The following is a 17,500-nucleotide window of genomic DNA, read 5'->3' on the forward strand; positions in this document are numbered from 1 at the left end:
TCTATCTTGCAGCTCCGCGTGTGACGGATCCACAATGACCTCAGAGTGACTCAGGGAACTGGAAGACTGGCAGGTCTCCCTGCCGCTGCTGCTGCTCTCGCCTCCTCCGCTCATGTTGCTGGCGTCCCTGCTGGGATGGTGGGTGTTGTTGTCCCTGTAACTCTGCGTCAGGGACACGCTGGTCGAGGAGTGCACTGGCCCTTGAGAAGCTCCCAAGGGGGAAGGCACCTTCCTCACCGAGGCGTAGGAGTTGCTCGTCAGGGAGGAGGGGAGCGTGTAGGTGTTGTTGTTCGGAGTGGGTGCTCTCAGCAGGGTCGAATTGGTCATGTTCCCGGTTTTGGTTGCTCCGTTGTTAACACTTCAGAAGAAGAATGTAAGACAAATGGTTATATATATATTTCCAATAAGAGATCATTTAAGTATTGTGAAATAAATTTACTGTTTATAATACATTAATACCATCATATTCTTCATAGTAATCTGATCACATTTGCACTTAACTAGTTTGTCATAATAATATTGTTAATTTGTGTATTTTGAATTAATTTTATTACGAAACTTCCATAAAAAACTAGTTCATCTTAAACTAGTTTTTGAATTTCATTTTCAAATGAAAACACATGAAAATTTAAAACCTGGTTTACATTGCTGTCATTCAGTAGTCAAAATTCACTGACCTCTTGGTCGAAACGCATAACCTACTTTCAAAGGATAGTAACCTAACAATCAGTGATGATAAACAGTGCCCTTAAGCTTTACTCTTGTGATTTATCTAATTTTGATCATATCCAGACACAGAAATTTAACCAATCAACAGTCACGTCAAAATATTAGATTAAATCAAATCCTCCTATATCGATTACTTAAATTACAACAAACCTCTGATTATGTCCATAAGAGAATCTAATAAAAATGATAGGAAAAAATGTCATTTGTTTTATGAAAACTTTTATATCCTGCGCCACAGATACTGACTCACTGATACGACACTATGCGAACCATCAATCTTACACTGAAATCTTGATAAGGCAAATGCAAATCATACGACGAACTCATACTCTTGCTCTATACCTTTTCCATGTCTCAAACATTGATTTTATATATTTAGAATCAGAATAACTTTACATCCATTGTTTTCCTTCGAAGCAAGAAGCAGAAACCGTTTTACAACGAAAAGCGAAAAGACAAAGCTTGTTACTTTCAGTGTTCTAAGACCAAGTTCTCATTCGTCTCAATCCAGCCTTCGGTGGGTAAATGGTCATCTTGTAATTCTATGAGAAGGGATGACATCATTTTAACTAGACTCTGCATTGGCCATACACATGCAACCCACAATTATCTAATGAAGAGTGGGGAAGGGAGACAGGGCCCTTTCTTTGTGATACCTGTCAAGGGCATTAAATACTAACTTATTTTAGTCGATTGTCCTGTTTTTAATCTTCAGAGGAGGACACATTTACTCCTGGGCAAACCTTTAAGAGATATACTAGGGCAAATTAAAAAAAAAAAAGAAATTATACAGAGTATTGGGTTATATCACGATCTTTAATTAATCTTATAAATTATTGATTTAATTTTTTTAATCCCTGCTTATTTCACATTTAAATGTTATTGTATGAAATTAGTGTGATTGATCTTATAGGTTAAAATTATTTCAAATGGTGTGATGGTTCGGGTATGATTGATTAATTTGCATTATATACCGCTGAATAGCCTTTGATGTCCCAGTGCTTGGCTTAAGGCCTGAATTTCATATCAAATTCGATTCATATTGATTTCAAAATCTTACATATTATGCAAGTCACCCTCCTAGAGGCAATGCCTTTGCTCTTTACTAAAGTTGGTACCTAAGATTCTTTGTAGGGTCATTAGGTTCCCAGATATTTTGCATTCTGTCTTAAGTTATTATACGTTCCCATTGATATTTTCTTACTTAAGCATTGTTCTTTTAGATTTTCACCTTCATTCCTTTAGGAATAGATATTTAGAGCGAGCAAGATTGTAGAAATTAGACTAATGAATCTTCTTATCTTCTTTATATATATATATATATATATATATATATATATATATATATATATATATATATATATATATATATATACATACATACATATATATATATATATATGTATATATATATATATATATATATATATATATATATATATATATATATATATATAATATATATATATATATATATATATATATATATATATATATATATATATATACATATATATATATATATGTATGTATGTATATATATATATATATATATATATATATATATATATATATATATATATATATATATATATATATATATATATACATACATACATATATATATATATATGTATATATATATATATATATATATATAAATATATATATATATATATATATATATATATATATATATATATATATATATATATATATTATGATTCAAAGTCTATGAGACTTGTGGTTTATTATGTGGAATTCCAGGTTTCCACACTAAATGTGCTGTTTCAAGGGCTTTATCGGCTCTTACCTCCTCAGTATTCCTTTGCAATGACTTAGGTATGGTCCCTAGTGCTCCTATGATTATTATTACTAATTTTACCAGCATATTTAATAGCTTTCTCAATTCAATTCGTATGTCCTGGTACTTTTCATTATTATTATTATTATTATTATTATTATTATTATTATTATTATTATGCTAATATAACTGTTATACTACTAATAATAATCACAGTTTGACATAAAATACCCATCATGCCATTTTTTTTTATCTCGGATTGTTAATTTCAACTCTCAAAAGACTATAATTTAGACCAATTAATCTACTTATCTGCTTTATTATTATTATTATTATTATTATTATTATTATTATTATTATTATTATTATTATTATTATTATTATTATTATTATTATTATTATTAATAGTACTCAGAGTTTGACATCAAAATCTCCCTCAAACATCGAATCCTTAAAATGATCAGAATCGGATTCATCTCCGAGAACTAACCTCAGCATCCTTCGATCGCCATCTCTCTTGCGCCTCTTTCTTCTACACAGAGCAACTGCAACGATGACGATGATGACGAGGGCCACTCCGGCGATGACTGACACGACGTAGTAGATGACCGGAAGGGAGGACTCCTCTTCGGAGGGATCCTGACGAGGAGCGAATCTCTCCGCTGCTTTTCCTGAAGAGGGAGTAGTTATTGTTAGTTATTGTTGCAAGGGGAAGTATTATTATTATCATTAATATTAGTTATTTCACAACTCTAGTTGGAAAAGAAGGATGCTATAAGCCCAAGGGCTCCAACAAGGAAAATAGCCCAGTTAGGAAAGGAAATAAGGAAACATAGAATAGTATGCCTGAGTGTACCCTCTAGCAAGAGAACTCTAACTCAACACAGTGGAAGACCATGGCACAGAGGTACACTAACCAAGACTAGGTAACAATGGTTTTAATTTGGAGTATCGTTCTCCTAGAAGAGCTGCTCACCATAGCTAAGGAGTCACTTTTACCGTTACCAAGAAGAAAGTAGCCCCTGAACAATTACTTCAACTTTGTAGTAGTTAACCCTTTGAGTGAAAAAGAATTTCCGGTTACCTTAGTGTTGTCGTTGTTTGAGGAAAGAGGAAAATGTTTAAAGAATATGCCACACCAGCCGCAACCAGAGATGGATCCAATGCAGTAACATCAGGGATCCCAGTTAAATGAAAGACAATATTGAGAGTTCTCCTTTAAGGGTGCGTATTTTTTTGTTATAACTGGTCTCGAGATGAGACTGCATTATTTAAATTCACCTTTTGGGGGAAGTAACTAAGAGTATCTTCAGTGGGTAAGCAATAATTATACCTATACCTTAAGATTCATAAAACTTTTCTGTAGAAGGCCATTGACTGTCATGTTTTTATCTTAACTTTTGCATACTTATATTATAATACGACCTATCCACATAAGGTCTGAATACATAAACAGTCAGTTATATAGAAAATAACTGAAATTGAGATATGGGAAAATTATATGCAGCAAGGCTTGAAAGATGAAAAAATAAAAAGAAAATATACAGTATAACTGGTCGCTCTTAAAAAGATGTTTAGCATAACCTGATGTTGTGTATAAGAACAAAAACCTAATAACATGCAATTGCATTTGCTATGAGAACTGAGTTTCAAAGCAGGATCTTCCGAGACTGTAGTTTGCCAACAAGCACCGTAATGGCTAAGGTCGATCTCAAAAAAAAAAAAAGAAAAAAAAAAAAGAAAAAAAAAACTATGATTCCCAGAATAACAATAAGTACCGTAGTTGTTGTTTGCCTTCAATAGTTATCATTCTTGTTACATTAACCTCAATAAGTACAATTCGTACAATTCAGTCCGCTACGCTCAACAAACATAAGGGTCGACCTTACAAAGAGGTCAACCGGTAGGTAATCATCCAATCACCGTAAGTGAAGTGATGCCCAGGACAAAGACAGGAAGTAGCAAAACCTATTAGAGAGAGAGAGAGAGAGAGAGAGAGAGAGAGAGAGAGAGAGAGAGAGAGAGAGAGAGAGATTTCAACATCGTGATGTAAAGATTATAATGTTGAACAGGAAATATATCTGATTGAAAGTATGCAGAGAGAGAGAGAGAGAGAGAGAGAGAGAGAGAGAGAGAGAGAGAGAGAGAGAGAGATTGCAACATCGTAATGCAGGGGGTTATAATGTTGAACAGGAAATATTTCTGACTGAATGTATATTTCGAGGTTATCACTTCCGAATTCTTTTTTATCTTTCATATTCGTTTTTTATTTGATTCGACTTTAAAGGCGTCAAAACTGTTGATTGTCTTTCAGCATGTCCAGTATTTTCTTTGAATTAGAAGAATTCACATAGTGAAAGAAACAATATTTACTGTATACAATAATTAGATTTCAATTATTTTAACATAATTTTACTGAGGTATACCGTCCCATGGTTCAATTCATATCTGTGTGTATTGGTGGACAGGTGCTGCTAAATCTCGTAAAATGTAATAACGATTATTCAATACAGAATAAAGTACAAAGTTTGATAGACAATTTACGTCAAAAACAACCAAATAAACTCAAGCACCCTAATAAACTCATACACTGTTAAAAAAAATCGTTATTATAATCCGAAATTATCGTTAAAATTATACTGTTCCTATCCGTATTTCAGTAAAATACAGGCGACCGTAAATTTTACCCTGCTTTGTTAATATCTTTTAATAGGTTGGTGGTCGAAATAACCCTTCTTTACGTTAATATATCAGTTTTTAAAACGGTAAATGCCTTCCAACAATTATTCCAGGATTTATTTTTTTTTTTTTTAATGCAAATTACCTGACCAGGAGGGCAAGATAATCTGAAAATGTATGTACAAAAATATCTCGAAATTCAATGAAATTCAACTTTACCTTCGAGACAGATTTTCTTCCTCCTAAAGTACAGGACAGTCGGCGGTTTCCTCGGCTTCGGCGATGTCACATTGATGTTTAAGGTGACGTCCACCTCGGCGCTTCTGCTACCCGTGCAAGGAAGAACTAGCTCGAAGGTGTCCACATAGTGGGGTACGTGCCCCGTCAGAGAGACGTTGACGAAGGGAGTGGCCAAAGGGGGGTTCTTCTCGTACGCCTGGGTGTCGTTGATCCAAAGGGCCATGTTATATAATACCTGTTAGAAAATAACGTTATTATCAAGGCACACTATTCTATCTAATTTCTCTACATCTTGTTTTGTCAAAGTTTTTATAGTTCATCTACGAAATATCTATTTTGATGTTACTTTTCTCAAAATATTTTATTTTCCCTTTTTTCCTTTTTTCAGTGGGATATTTTCCCTGTTGGGGCCCCTGGGTTTATAGCATCCTGCTTTTCCAACAAGGGTTGTAGATTAGCAAGTACTGATGATAATAATATACACATACGCTTGCGTAAACTATCAGGCACAAACACGTAGAATATACATAAAATATTCTATGTTCTTACTCAGCTGCTGATGGTCACATCTCAGGCGACGAAAAAGAAAATCGAGGAAAAATAAAAGTTGTTATTATTCCCGTTAAAATACATTCAATCAATACAAGAGGATCTCCTAAGAGGTTATTTGCACCCCATCCGGTTGAAACACTCCATACGTAGATATTCACTCTCTCTCTCTCTCTCTCTCTCTCTCTCTCTCTCTCTCTCTCTCTCTCTCTCTCTCTCTCTCTCTCTCTCTCTTCACAGTAATAACTTGCTCTTTGCTTTCACGCGCCCAAGACTAAGATAGTCACTCATTCCTTCCTTTGATATACATTAACTTTTTTTTTATTTCGTCTCAGATTTCTCTTCGTTCGTTCATCAGACTTTCCTTACGCTTCTAATCAAACTTGAATGCGTTCTAATTTCCGCAATGCTTCTTTTTTTATTTTAGTAAAACTCATCTTATTCTATTGATCTAAATATTTCTATCTTTCAATCTATCCAATATACTGAATGCTTCCTTCCCCTTACCATTCTAGCTCCCTAGATTCTCCAATTCCATTTTCCCTCAACCCAGATATGTCTTCCTCCTCCCCCTTTCTCCTCCCTCTTCCCCCCCAGCCCTCCAGGTCCCCTTCTTTGCCTCCTACCCCCAACCCCGATACTTCGGAGCGTAACAACGACAAAACCATATAAAAACACCAGTGCGTGAAATTCAACACGTTGCGTTAACTCCCATGCCCCTTAAGCAGGGGAGACCTTACCTTTGGGACTAATCCCAGGAAAGGGGGTGAGTGAGGTCCTCCTAGAGCGAGGTAAAGCCTAAGCGGTCCCGTAAAGAAAAAAAAAAGCGGTGAAGAGGACATATCTTTATATTAACCCTTTTTTTTTTTATAAAAGGAATTATTAAGGAATGATTTGAAAAAAAGAAATGTTTTTCTGAAGGGAAGATCATATCTCTCATAGATGTCTTTAGGGTAACCTGAAATTATTATCTAAAGAATCCCTTAATTTGTTGATTTAACAACTCAATAATAACCTTGCCTAATTGCGAAATTTTTTTTTCTAAAAGCCCACACATATAATGGGAGCCTTTACATTTGTTGATGTAAAAACGCAATAATAGTCCTACCTAAATGCAAAAGAAAAAAAATATATAAATATATATAAAATTGTACATAGAATAGCAGCCTAACAGTATCATTTAAAGAATTCCCTAAATTGTTGATGTAAAAACTCCTTATTGATACTACCCATTTGCAAAAAAGGATAAATAATTACTGAAAAAATTAAAATATAATTATATCCAAAAAATCTAAAAAAAAATTCGAGCATTAACTTTCAATCGGTATTCAACTTTGCCTTTAAATCCCTACTTAATTTTCTCTTTTAATCGAGAGAGCAGCGTTCCGCAAGCCACGCATAGCAAACAGGTGCAACGAGCTGTAAACTAGTCAATCATTATTCACGATAATAACCGCTAGTGTCATAAACCACGTGATCACCTCGTCAGCTGACTTCATGTTTCGTCAACGCCTGTCGTCGGTGTCAGCGTTGCGGAGATAAGATAAACGATTCGCTTCCGATCTGATGGCAAAGTCTTATTTTTTTTTTTTTTTCTGTGTGAGCAATTTGTCCTTATTGTACTTCTGTCTTTATCTTAGCTTTTCTTCAAAGAAGAAATTGGAATCACAAAGGATGTTGTCAGGGTGATTTGTCCTTATCGTACTCCTGTCTTTATCTTAGCTTTTCTTCAGAGAAGAAATTGGAATCACAAAGGATGCTGTCAGGGTGATTTGTCCTTATCGTACTCCTGTCTTTATCTTAGCTTTTCTTCAGAGAAGAAATTGGAATCACAAAGGATGTTGTCAGGGTGATTTGTCCTTATCGTACTCCTGTCTTTATCTTAGCTTTTCTTCAGAGAAGAAATTGGAATCACAAAGGATGTTGTCAGGGTGATTTGTCCTTATCGTACTCCTGTCTTTATCTTAGCTTTTCTTCAGAGAAGAAATTGGAATCACAAAGGATGCTGTCAGGGTGATTTGTCCTTATCGTACTCCTGTCTTTATCTTAGCTTTTCTTCAGAGAAGAAATTGGAATCACAAAGGATGCTGTCAGGGTGATTTGTCCTTATCGTACTCCTGTCTTTATCTTAGCTTTTCTTCAGAGAAGAAATTGGAATCACAAAGGATGCTGTCAGAGTGATTTGTCCTTATCGTACTCCTGTCTTTATCTTAGCTTTTCTTCAGAGAAGAAATTGGAATCACAAAGGATGTTGTCAGGGTGATTTGTCCTTATCGTACTCCTGTCTTTATCTTAGCTTTTCTTCAGAGAAGAAATTGGAATCACAAAGGATGCTGTCAGGGTGATTTGTCCTTATCGTACTCCTGTCTTTATCTTAGCTTTTCTTCAGAGAAGAAATTGGAATCACAAAGGATGCTGTCAGGGTGATTTGTCCTTATCGTACTCCTGTCTTTATCTTAGCTTTTCTTCAGAGAAGAAATTGGAATCACAAAGGATGCTGTCAGGGTGATTTGTCCTTATCGTACTCCTGTCTTTATCTTAGCTTTTCTTCAGAGAAGAAATTGGAATCACAAAGGATGCTGTCAGGGTGATTTGTCCTTATCGTACTCCTGTCTTTATCTTAGCTTTTCTTCAGAGAAGAAATTGGAATCACAAAGGATGCTGTCAGGGTGATTTGTCCTTATCGTACTCCTGTCTTTATCTTAGCTTTTCTTCAGAGAAGAAATTGGAATCACAAAGGATGTTGTCAGGGTGATTTGTCCTTATCGTACTCTTGTCTTTATCTTAGTTTTTCTCAAAAACTTATTAAAAAATTGGAATCACAAGCGATGTATATTAAATGTAGGTATAAAAGCAATATATAAGAAATTAGAAACGCAAAGGATGTAAGTATAAGGCAATATATTTAAGTTTGCCCTCCCCCCCAAAAAAAAAAATAAAAAATAAATAAAATTAAATTTTAACCCGATTTTTTTTTTTTTTGCAAAATACTGCTTAAGTTTATATTTATATTTTTTTTATATTTTGATAATAGAATAATTGCGCAAATATATAATTTAAATTGATAAAATGTGATTGTATTTTTATGATAAAAGATGAAAAAAAAAAAGTTGCAGGCGTTGATAAGTAATATTCCCACACTTTTGGAAGTTTTAAAAGAATTTCTATAATCTTTTCCATCATCCAAACATATAAGTTAGTGAAAAATCTTGTGCTCTTTTCATTTTGATTCAATAAATATTGATAATTGCATTAAATGATATACATATTAACAGTTTTGCATTTAATGAGAATACAAAATACAATTTTCATTAAAATTCGATTAAAAAAGTATCAAGGATATTGATTTCACTCTATTAAGATTTAATTACACGAGGAACGTTTCCGAAAGTGAGATTTTATATTTCATCAAAAGGTATTTCAATCATCTGAGATTATCGTTAAGTTTACGTGTACAAAATCCTGTCCCTATTTCAGTAATATATCTGATAAAAAAAACATTAGAATATCATTTTATGTCAGCTACAGGAAACCATCAGTTATTCAGTTATACGAAAGAGACAGGCAGCTGCTGCAACCGCAGACAAAAAAAAAAAAAAAAAAAAAAAAAAAAAAAAAGAAAAAAAAAAAAAAAAAAATACGGAATTTATAAAAAAAATATAATAAATAAAAAAGGCGCACTCCAATCACTTATAACCTTTTACTCATCTCATCTTGCCAGGGATTAAATGAAGCGCTTCAGAGACGTGTAATGTTTCAGTCTGCGGTTCTTCGATCTCCTTCGTCTGTGGACCGGTCGTGTGGTTGGTAATTCTTTACCATGTCTCCGGTTTAATATGTCAATTATCTCTCTCTCTCTCTCTCTCTCTCTCTCTCTCTCTCTCTCTCTCTCTCTCTCTCTCTCTCTGCTAATAACTACTTTCATCCTGATCATTGTCATCAACATCGTCATGAGCGTTATTATTCTGGCTTTTTCCATCCCAGAAAAATCTCTGTGAGATTGCCCAGTAATTTTGCGTGGGAACCCGACTCCATCTTTCCCATACTTTATTGCTTAACATATATGCTTAATTTAAACTCTTATTGAGTGAACATATGCTTGAAACAATGGTAAAGTATAGACTGGGAGGAGAGTTGCAGAGATATAGGGGATGAAAACATATCTCGTACCTCTAGATACTTCATCTTTTAAAAATTCTTTTCGTTTAAACACATTTTGCTCTAAGACGCCTGCTGTTTTATGTCATACTTTGTAGAAATTCTATTATGAAGTATTTTAAGTTTTGAGTATCTTCAATGCTGGGAATTTGTTGATGTAAATAAAGTATATTATGGCTATATTTCTGAGGTTCCTAAAAATTTATATGTAAATACTACAAATATTCAAAGGCTACACTCATTTGTAATTTTAGGCGGATTTTAACTACTTGTCTTTGAATTATGCAAAGAATCCTCTCAAATAGTAACAGTCAAGCTCGAATGATTTGCGAAATATGAAATATTGCCATTTTTTAAAAACAACTATGTAAAATTTCCAACAAAATAATCAGAATATTTACGAGTCTATAGAAAAAGGGTGTCTTCTAATATTAAAATGGCTTTAATATCAGGAAATTTATAGCTAGTTATGCAATCTAGTAATTATTAAAAAGAAAAATCTGGAAAATCGAAAAAAAAAGTTGGCAATTACAATATTATAATCGGTGAGAATTTACTTGCATTCTGCGGTCCAAAATCTATTCGAAATATCATTGAAATGAAATGAAGTAAGGATGGTATTCTGCGGTCAATAAAGTATTCAAAATATAATTGGAATATAAAATAAAGTAAGAATGAATGAAAATTATGATAGGCTAATCACATTAGAATCTTATTAGAAAATTACATGGATTTCAATAAAAGCGGAATATATATAAGAAAATAAAAAAAAAGAGATGTGATGTACGAAAACCACCGAAATCCTACAAAAACAAAATGAATAGAAAACAAAATCGGTCAAACATAAAGCAAGGATTCAAAAGAAAGGGGGAATCAATTGTCTCCTGGAAAATGGGGTTCGTGTTTCGGGGATCTGTGGGGCGGAAGCGGACTGCCAGGGCAATGAAGTGATAATTGCTGGTTGTTGAGAGCAACTTCCTGTACAGAGGTAAGGAGAAAAAAAAGGAAATAGCAAAAAAGGAATGTAGTGCGGGCAAAAAGATGGTGAATTTCTATTGTTATATATTCAATTGAATATACTGTAAGAAATTGACGTTTTAATCACATTCAGGTCGTTCTGTATAATGTAAATTAAAAGTGTTTTTCCTATGAATGTTTGTTGATAACGTTGATAAAATAAGGGAACAAAAACTTTCAATTTTAACATTTCGGTTTGTATTGTAATATTCCGTTTTGTATTTTAATCTTTAGTTTTGTATTTGAAGAAAGTTTGTAATCAAGATTATTTATTATATTAAACACATTATCGGCAGTAATAAGAAGAAATCTGTAGAAATTTCAATCATCAAAATTTATTAACTTACTGCCCAGCCTCTGAGACGTTTCAATGCTTTCAGATGTCTAAAATCACTGGCTACAAAACAACATGCACTCATTGCAAGCCTCTAAACTTGTTTAAAACTTTTCCAGAATGATAAAATAACTGCCAGATCTTTGCTCTCTCTCTCTCTCTCTCTCTCTCTCTCTCTCTCTCTCTCTCTCTCTCTCTCTCTCTCTCTCTACTACTACTACTACTACTACTACTACTAAAACAATGGCATCTGCTAGCTAATTTACATATTTAAAAGCTTGGTAAATATATTCATATATGTTGAAAGTATCCCTCAGGAAACTATCTTTATATTAATTTTAAAAAATACTCCTTTTCATTGTGGTTTTCAAAATAGTCTTTGTTGTTATTATGGTAATCCCGGTTACTGCACATGTTTTTATTTTAACCTATCTTCAGTCAATGTCTTCCCTGAAGGTTGCACAAGAGAGAGAGAGAGAGAGAGAGAGAGAGAGAGAGAGAGAGAGAGAGAGAGAGAGAGAGAGATTATGAACACAGTTACCTCTTGCTATACCAATCAGTCAAGAATACTTTTCCTGAATACAAGCTTCTGAGAGAATTGGATAATCTTCTCGAAAATTATCCAGTCTGATCCCAATCAGCATATTTGTAATAACCATTCTTAAAGAACAAGACCATGACTAAAGAACAGCCTTGCCATGTAGATAAGATTTAACTAGATGCTCAAATACAGTCACGAGAACAGTATTCAAGAGAGAGCAGGAAACATTTTGCACGCAACACTGACGTCTAGTAGATTTAAATTACAATGTTCTTAAATATTTTTTTTTTTTGTTTTAAATTGTAAAGAATATTATTGTCGCTAAATAAAGTTACACATCTATTCTATTCAGGGCATTGATATTACTGCTAGTACTAGCATGACCACAATACTGTTTTTGTTTAAATGGTTTAAAACAGATGAAGACATCTGGCGAGTATTCCAGTCCCCCATCTTTAACACATCCAAAACTCCCATCGAAAATGTAAGAGAATTTTGGACAGGTGGAATCATATGTAATGTACCCGGCGTTGGGAAATCAATAATAACAACAACAACAACAACAACAATAATAATAATAATAATAATAATAATAATAAAATACCACTGTCAAAAACCATAAGGGAGTTTTATGCATATACCGAGACAACTTAATCCCACAACCGAAAATAAGGATGATAAGACAAATTCTTACGACAGCCAAACCAACTTGGATGATCTGCTAAAGAAACGACGCATGAAATTAACTTCCCGTTCCACGACAAATAATATGATATATCTTTGACATGAAAAAATCCCCCTAAAATCAATAACATCAACGACGATTTTCTTATTATTGGCCCACTTCTGGAACCACTTAGAATGACAAGCTGATAATAGATGAATGGTATTTTGAGATGACAAAGGATTTCCTATGTCATCATCATGATTTTGGCGTTATTACTGACAGTTCAATCTCTAAAATTGTTCGACAGAAGAAAATAAAGGATAAATTCTTTATATTCTGTGTCACATAACTTCAAGTGCTTACACCATTTGTATCTTTATAGTTATGTCACCACTTAAGGTTTAAAGGTTTAAAGGCCACTCATGAATAGTTGAGGCCAGGGACATTGACAATGCCCTAGGGACTGGCCATATATACATGTGATCAGAGCAAAAACCCTCTCTCCACATAGGCTAGGACCAAATAGGGCCAGGCAATGGCTACTGATGTCAGCAGGTAGACCTATAGGGGCTCCCTCAAAACTATAATCCTTAGCTCACAAAGATAGTGCGGATGCAGACACGAAAAGAAACTACCAAGCTTGAGCGAGACTCGAACCCCAGGTAGGGACGTTTCTAACATTCCGCCACAACTTATCACAATGTTATATTTCTCAAGTGCCGTAGTTAAGACATCTTCGGTCTTCTGAGCCATTCTATCGTTTGGGATTAAACTAGGGCTAATTCTACTGTAGGATCACCTAGACATGGCAGTCCAAGGCCATGCCCATGGGCCAAAAGTGGCCCGTTTGATTTTGAAATGGCCAGCTAGAGAAAAATATTTCTTTTAATTCTTCTGAAATAATTCCTTGCCAATAATTATTTCTAAATTCTGAGTCAAATATATTCAAGCTTTTAAATATATATATATATATATATATATATATATATATATATATATATATATATATATATATATATATATATATATATATATATATATATATATATATATATATATATAAAAGTGGCCTTATGAGTTTTGGGTTTTTCAAGAGTGGCCCTCAGAGTAAATAACCCTGACGGCTTTAATCCTAGTTACTGCTGCGTACCTCATCCTGAGTTATACCGGCTATGCAGGACACAAAGGGGATCACTAGGCGAGTGCAAAAAAAAAAAAAAAAAAAAAAAAAAAAAAAAAAAAAAAAAAAAAAAAAAAGGCTTAGACATAAGACTATAAGTTTCCTCATATTTCAGCTACAGCAGATCATCTCTTTTCCAAACTGAAGCAAATAGATTTTGAAATCATTCTATTTCTGTAAGGTGTAGCTTAAACGAATAATCAAAGCGACGCGAAATGTTAACTCATTATTTTCCCATCTCTTAAACGAAAGTGACCTTTGGAGGCTATCTCCAGGATAGCTGGTCTCATGAATAAAACGGAATACTCAAAGACCTTTAAATTTCACGTACTTCAGGCACCAAATGGTAAGAAAAGGATTGCTTAAACATATACGGAGAGATAAAACACCATATACCGAAACTTGCACTAATGTAAAAAGTAACATTAATGTAAATGAAGAAATAATAGGAAACTGATATTATCAAATACTATCAGGAATGAAAAATTACAATCTATATATGCATTTCTTCAAAGAAAAAATAGTATTGAAATTATAAGATCCAAAATCATCGCAGGTATGAAGTATTATTTATATTTGAATAAAAATAAACTTTCTATTCATAGAAAGAAATACTCTAAGGAATAAAAAATTACAAACTGCATATGCATATCTTCAGAGAAAAAATAATACTGAAATTATAACATCCAAAATCATCGTACGTATAAAGCATTATTTATATTTGTATAAAAGAAAACTTTCTATTAATAAAAAAATTAGCTAACTTTCTCAGGAAAAGATAAAAAAGTGTTCTATCTACATTAAAGTTATGTTGTGAGTCACAGTGTTCATGTTTATGCTCTAGATAATAAGAGACGCGAGCTGTACACACACCAGTATTTACGTGCTCAAGTGCAAATTAATGTACCAGATGATGTGGCTTTATTTCTTGTGACCGAAACAGAATCCTGCTGAAACTTAGAAGTCCTTTGTTGCGGACATTCTTTAGTAAAGAAAAAAAAAAAGAAAGAAAAAAAGAGCAAACTAACATAACGTTATGATATGAATATACAAAAATAAAGGGCGTTCCGCGTAAATTTCTTGGGATTTTGTAAATTTTATTATTATTATTATTATTATTATTATTATTATTATTATTATTATTATTATTATTATTATTATTATTAGCTAAGCTACGACCTTAGCTGGAAAATCAAGTTGCTATAAGGCTAAGGGCTCCAACAGGAAAAAATAGCCCAGTGAGGAAAGGAAATAAGGAAATAAATAAACCATATGAGAAATATTAAGCAATTGAAAAAAAATATTTTAAATACAGTAACAACATCTAAACAGATATTTGATGTATAAACTATGAAAAAAGACCTATATCAGCCTGTTCAACATAAAAACATTTGCTGTAAATTTGAACTTTTGAAGTTCTACTGAATCAACTACAACACAAGTAACTGAATTAACTACCGATTCAACTACAACACAAATAACTGAATTAACTACCGATTCAACTACAACATAAATAACTGAATTAACTACCGATTCAACTACAACATAAATAACTGAATTAACTACCGATTCAACTACAACATAAATAACTGAATTAACTACCGATTCAACTACAACACAAATAACTGAATTAACTACCGATTCAACTACAACACAAATACCTGAATTAACTACCGATTCAACTACAACACAAATAACTGAATTAACTACCGATTCAACTACAACACAAATAACTGAATTAACTACCGATTAAACTGCAAAACAAATAATTGAATTAACTACCGATTCAACTGCAACACAAATAACTGAATTAACAATGCCAAATTGCACAATGTATTGGTATAGAAGCTTGACAACATCTAGGATGAATGCTGTTTCGGCGCCTGCATATAAACAGATCACGAATGAACTAATTCACTCATCAAGAATTAAAAATCTAAATTGCATAATAATAATTGTTTTTGGATATATAATAGATAAAAAACGGTTTATCCATAGTTCATCAGTGAACGAATAAGTAACAGTAACCAGTTATTGGGAGTCGAAAAGGCTCTTATTATTATTATTATTATTATTATTATTATTATTATTATTATTATTATTATTATTATTATTATTATTATTATTATTATTATTACAAGCTAAGCTAGAAACCTAGTTGGAAAACCAAGATGCTATAAGCCCAAGCGCTTCAACAGGGAAAAATAGCCAAGTGAAGAATAGGAAATAAGGAAATGAATAAACGATAGGAGAAATAAGGAACAATTGAAGTGAAATATTTTAAATGGTAGGCACTTCACAATGAACTTTCACTTAATACATAGTCAAGAACACATTGACCCTAATGTTATTATTACTGAAATTTTCTGTAAGAATAAAATCGTACGACAATCGTATATCAATTATAAATATTGATATAAAAAGAATTCATTATTTTAATTAGTTAATTAGGGAACATAGCTTTTCTCTTCCTCTCCTAGTTTATCTAACCAAGACATTGTAATACCTTCAAAGTTATTATACGACCTGCAATTTTAAGACCCAGGAAATTGGTTTATATCAGGAGAGATTGAAGAAATTTAACTAGTTACGTTTAATATGAACAAAACTGTGGTTTGCCGTAAAAAGTAGCACATAAAGTTTCCATGTTATGAATTAGCTATATTGAAAAAAAAAAAAAAAAAAAAATAATAATATAACTTTGAAGCCTATATCTTTGACGTTTAATTATCGAAAACGCAAGTAATATATCGCTCCCTTTTTCAAGTTTATATGTCTTCCTCTAAATCTCATTTATTTTATCATCCTATTTCATGATGAAAAATTATCAATTAACATAGATTTTTAATAAACCTCTGATGTAGCTTGCAGAGGTCAAACCTTCTTTGTCATTACTGTTTCTCTATCACAGATATTCAGTGAGTTGCCGCACACAATTCAGATAATTTTCTTAAACCCTTTACTTCTTGAATATACTATTTCTTACCAATTTGTGCTCTTAAAGAAATTATATAAACACACATAGGAAATCAAATTTAGGTGGGTTCTATTTGGGAAGTAGTTAATGCTCTTTCTCATAAATTAATTAGCTTTTGTTTTCGAGGCATTCAAGCTTAACCAAACAATGCACAAACAGTCACAGAGATAAGCTGGTACGAGATCGCTTGGCTTCAGAGGAACTAACGTCACATGGCATAGGGATAAGCCCGCATTTGTTCTCTTAGGTCTAGGGGAAAACCATCACACAGAAGTATGTGTAATAATCAATGTAAATATCAATAGAATAATGTATTTCGACGTATGTTGTTGTTTTTCTTAGTATATTTTGTTTTGATTGTTTGTTAATTTTCTTGTAGTTCTGTTCCTTGTTTCCTTTCCTCACTGGGCTATTTTTTTCCTGTTGGACCCCTTGGGCTTATATCATCTTGCTTTTCCAATTACGTTTGTAGAAAAAGTAAGATTTTTTTCCAGTGGAACTAAAAGTCACATGGGGATAAACCCATATTTGTTGTTTTGGGTCTATAGGATAAACATCACACACGTGTGTGTAACAATCAATGTGAATATCCATAGAATAATGTATTTCGAAAATATAAATATCT

The 17,500-nt window shown here is 32.8% G+C and overlaps 1 protein-coding gene across 1 annotated transcript in view; it reads right to left on the bottom strand.

Moving 5' to 3' along the window:
• LOC137643533 (tyrosine-protein kinase Dnt-like) overlaps nt 1-17,500 on the bottom strand; it is a 138,415-nt gene that overhangs the window by 5,620 nt on the left and 115,295 nt on the right. Inside the window, exons 3-5 of the mRNA XM_068376278.1 lie at nt 5,432-5,687; nt 3,024-3,204; nt 1-358 (exon numbers count right to left, since the gene is read on the bottom strand). The exon at nt 1-358 is cut by the window's left edge and continues 15 nt beyond it. Of these exons, the coding sequence (XP_068232379.1) occupies nt 1-358; nt 3,024-3,204; nt 5,432-5,687 (795 nt within the window). The remainder of the gene's footprint in view (nt 359-3,023; nt 3,205-5,431; nt 5,688-17,500) is intronic.

Source organism: Palaemon carinicauda, chromosome 7 (genome assembly GCF_036898095.1).
Source record: "Palaemon carinicauda isolate YSFRI2023 chromosome 7, ASM3689809v2, whole genome shotgun sequence".
NCBI classification, from domain to species: domain Eukaryota; kingdom Metazoa; phylum Arthropoda; class Malacostraca; order Decapoda; family Palaemonidae; genus Palaemon; species Palaemon carinicauda.